Here is a 4616-nt window from a genome sequence, read left to right as displayed (position 1 = left end):
TAAATGATGTATCAGATGTGCAATATAATTGAGATTTGGTACTGTATTTGCATGAGAGTTCAGCTAGGCATACACCTACTAGTATTATGGTTCTGCAGCTACAACGTGCCCGTTCTGTCTAAAATTGTTAGCGATATTTTTGTAAAGCAAAACTGATATGCACTAGAGTGCCCTATCTTTTGATAATCCGATGAGCAATAACTAGTTTTGTTGGAAGCACTGTCAACCCAATCCCAAAAATCACTTCTGTATGCGCAATACTTGGGTGGCACCGATACCCCCATTGACAGATGCATAAATGTTTTCAGTCTTGCATAACAATGTTAATTTTGTAATAGAAAAACAAGTAAGGCATGGGCTATGGCCTATGGGTACTTTAGCTAACTTCTTTGTTATATAGCCACATCTATCGAGAAAAGGCAATCAAACCACTCCGGGTGTCATGTATGTTTTTCTTCAAAACGTGGTGTAAAGTGTAAAACACCTTATTTATCTAACACTTGCTAAAATTAGTGAAAACTTCTTTAACAATATTTATCATCTTGCTCTCCTTTTTATTACAACAAAAAAGTGGACACACCAAGCCAAGCTGAAACATGCGTTGTTACTTATTTTCGGTTGCGAATTACTCCAAAATTGCTATGTCTAGAGATCAAAGTGTATGGTGCCCGTCCCCTCCGTTTTAACAAGTTTTGTCAGCTATAGCTTTTGTGACGTGAAAGCACAATAGCATCGGCCACTCAAGCTACGTTTTCATGTCCATTCCTCAACTAATTTGACACTTTATATTTCTTTATATAACCTATATATGATGGATAAAAACAATTACATAGCTTCATAAAACATGGCATCTAAGGTGGACATCTTTACGGTGCTCCTCCCCTTGCTCATGTTATTGGCAACATGTTTTCGGTTGCGAATTACTCCAAAATTGGAATGTCTAGAGATCAAAGTGTATGGTGCACGTCCCTTCCGTTTTAACAAGTTTTGTCAGCTATAGCTTTTGTGACATGAAAGCACAATAGCATCGGCCACTCAAGCTACGTTTTCATGTCCGTTCCTCAACTAATTTGACACTTTATATTTCTTTATATAACCTATATATGATGGATAAAAACAATTATATAGCTTCAGGAAACATGGCATCTAAGGTGGACATCTTCACGGTGCTCCTCCCCTTGCTCATGTTATTGGCAACATTGTGCATGGCAGATGATCATGGCACTGTGTCTAAGTCTAACTCACCCGGAGAATGGTGCTGGGCGGGGATGGGCTACCCGGTGTACCCGTTCCCACGTTGCAGAGCGCTGGTCAAGCGTCAGTGCGTCGGCGCCCAGGTCGACGAGAGCCTCCGGGAGGACTGTTGTCGGCAGCTCGCCGCCGTCGACGAATGGTGCACATGCCCGGCGCTCGACTGGATGCGGACCGGCATGTACAAGGAGCTGGGCATCGCCGACGCCGATGGGACGACAGACATGGAGTTGTTCCCGAGGTGCCAGAAGAGGGTGATGGACCGCGCCGTGGCGAGCCTCCCGGCGTTTTGCAAGCAGTTCATCCCTGTCGGATCAGGCGGTGTCTGCTACTGGCTCTCGTACTATCAACCTCACTAGTGCTTTTGGCTCCATGATGTGCTAGTGTGTGTGCATGCATTAATCATGTACATCATGCATGTTATGTGTGGTGCATGGAAGATACATGCTATTGAATAAAATCATGCATGGCGTTGAAACAGTTGCCATATGTAATGAGCATCGAATGCATCGGCGGTCTTCTGCTTCACCTTCGACAACATCCAAACAGTGAAATTGTTACTTCAAGCAAAGCCTCCAAGAATAAAATGATTGCAAGAATGCTCAAGGAAATTTCATATTTTTAACAAACTTGAAATAATTCTCTTAAAACTTTCGAGTACACACAGATTGTGTGCTGAGCGGTTCCCAACCCTAACTTGTTTTATAAGTGCACAACCCAACAATATAATGGAACACTACTACACTAGCATCGACCGATTCAATCAAAAGCCCAAATTCATTTAGAAGGATAAACAATATATTTCAATAGAAAAACATCGGAACACAAAATTGTGCTCCGTAATTCAACCAAATAGTTTTTTCTTCCTTTACCTCACAAACACACACTTCGTCACAAAATAACAAAGCAAAACTGTTATGCACTAGGGTGCCCTATCTTCCGATAGTCTGATTTTTTGATAACGGAAATATATTAATATCGATAGATACCAATTACATCCAACCTCTGCAGCAAAAAAGCAATACCCTAATGGTAGTATGGATGCACACAACAAAAAAGAAAAAGAAAACTAAGAAAAAGAAGTCCCGCTACAGTACTTCAGTCCTAGCAACAACAATACAACCACCACCAATACAACACCTGAAATCCAGGCTCTCCACCAGCGATGCCTCCAACAAGGGTACGGTGCACAAACGCCGTCGTCGCCTGATCAAAAGATCTTAGGTTTTCACCCAGGATATAGTCCCCGCTCTCAAAGCAATGCCTTCAACAATACCATTGCCATGCACAAGCAATTAAGGCCAGACATTGGATTTTCACCATGAAAGGTAGGCTCTGAACTTCACCTGTGCTGCTAGCCCCACTTGCATACTGCTGTTACAAGACCCAGAAAACCAAGCAAACCCCTCAACAACACCACAACTCGATCCTCCACTGCTAGTCCTCCAATCCGGCCTTCAAGAAATTCTCCGTATTTGATACACCATGGACCAGAATGTCATCTGCTGGCAACACAGAACAGAGATTCACGTCGATCCCTCCGGAACCAAACGGTTGGAATAAAAGCATGTATGCGCACGACCAAATACCTCCCAAACCAGCAAACACCAGGCACGAGCACAATTACATTTGCCAACGGAGCCTTCCAGAACTAAACATCCAGCCAAATCCAGACAGACATGCATAAGGAAGATCTTCATCCTAGTGCACAAGAGATCTGAGGACCACCACATTTATCCAGACTGAACAAGCAGGCCCCACGCTACCCGTCGGAAACCTCACATGGTTAGGAGCCACGGTCCATCAACTACCTCAACCCCGGACGGGGAGCGGCCACTGACCCTAGGAACCTCTACAACGAAGCCACGAAAGCCCAGATCGGGCCCGCGGTGGCCTAGATCGGGCCCGTGAAGGCCCAGATCGAGCCCACTCTTCTCCTCCTCTACACAAGGCGGCAGGCAGCGAGATACGCCGCCGCGCACCGCAACACAAAGATGGCCGACAGTCGCCGCCACCTCGTCCAAGGGTGTCGCGCGTCCCGCTCTCCCTGCCAAAAGCTCCACCGTCGTTGCCGATCTCGTCCATTCCCCTCCGAGCTCCGCCGAACCACCGTTGCCCCGCCATGCTCCAGCAACCACCGCCAAAGCAGCGCCGCCGGACCAGCTTTCCCCCACCACCGCCCCTGAGCAGCCCCGCCTCCCCGCGAAGGAGGGTCTGCCAAGCGCGCCGCCGCCCCCCGCCTTCGGCGGCCGAGAGCGGCCGCCACCGCCGATGCCGGCGCCGGCAGCGACCGAAGAGACGAGATCGGGGAGTTCCTCGGTTAGGGTTCGGGGATCCCCCAGACCAGTCTCGCCCGAGGTGGCCCCATCCGATAGCCTGATCGATGAGCAATAACTATATATTTTATGGAAGCATCGTAAACTCAATCACAAAAATCAATTTCGGATGTGCAGTACTTGGGTGGTACCGATATCCCCACCGACACAGGCATACATGTTCTCAATCTTGGATAAAAATATTAGTTTTGTCATAATCAAATAAAGAAGAAATATGACATGCCTAGTTTAGCTAACTAGTTTGTTATATAGTCGTACATTCGGAGAAAACGAAATGAAACCGCTCTAGACGCCATGTATGTTTTTTCTCCAGAATATATGGTGTAAAGTCTGAACACCTTCGTTGTCTAACACTTTCTGAAATTAACAAGAACTTCTTTAACAATATTTATTCTCTTGATCTCCTTTTATCACAAGAGAAAAAGGTGGATGCAAGAAGCCAAGATGAAACATGTGGTGTGACTTATTTTCTGGTGCGAATTACCCCAAAAATTCAATGTCCAGAGATCAAGCGTATGGTGCACGCCCCACCTGGTTTAACAAATTTTGTCAGCTATAGCTTTGTAACCTGAAAGCACAAAAACAATGGTTGCTCAAGCTAAGCTTTCATGTCCGTTCATCAACTAATTTAACCTTTTAGTATATTTCTCTAACTATAAATATGTATACGGTGGGTAAAGATGTTTGCATAGCTGCAGAAAACATGGCATCTAGTAAACTATTTCTAAAAATTATGCCTACACTAGCAAAATCCACTTTTATCGTGATGTATTTTCTCTTTTCGACAAAAACATGCCCATTGTCGATGAAAAGATCACAAGCTCAACATGGCTTCTAAGCAGCTCATCCTATCGGCCTTGTTGTTCATCGTCCTCGCAGTCGTCTTAATGGCTATGGAACCAGACTAAGACGAGTATTGTTGAGTGGAAAAGTCGATTCCTTACAACCCTTTCCCAGGTTGCCAAGAATACATCACGTGCCCGTGCCCTGTAAGAGACAGGTGGCGGATGTTGGATCAACTCAGAGCAT

At 45.5% G+C, this 4616-nt stretch overlaps 1 protein-coding gene across 1 annotated transcript; it reads left to right on the top strand.

The window, feature by feature from the left end:
• Positions 1-1139: 1139 nt before the first annotated feature.
• Positions 1140-1610, top strand: LOC124690782 (alpha-amylase inhibitor BMAI-1-like). The gene has a single exon (XM_047224118.1). It carries the CDS (start codon positions 1140-1142, stop codon positions 1608-1610), a length of 471 nt encoding a protein of 156 aa, XP_047080074.1.
• Positions 1611-4616: the final 3006 nt, after the last annotated feature.

Source organism: Lolium rigidum, chromosome 2 (assembly GCF_022539505.1).
Source record: "Lolium rigidum isolate FL_2022 chromosome 2, APGP_CSIRO_Lrig_0.1, whole genome shotgun sequence".
Classification (NCBI taxonomy): Eukaryota; Viridiplantae; Streptophyta; class Magnoliopsida; order Poales; family Poaceae; genus Lolium; species Lolium rigidum.
The sequence above is the reverse complement of the archived record's forward strand: the minus strand, read 5'-3'. Positions and strand labels throughout refer to the sequence as shown.

Excerpts from the sequence above, each read along its gene's own strand:
- LOC124690782 (XM_047224118.1), top strand. The coding sequence starts at position 1,140 with ATGGCATCTAAGGTGGACATCTTCACGGTGCTCCTCCCCTTGCTCATG.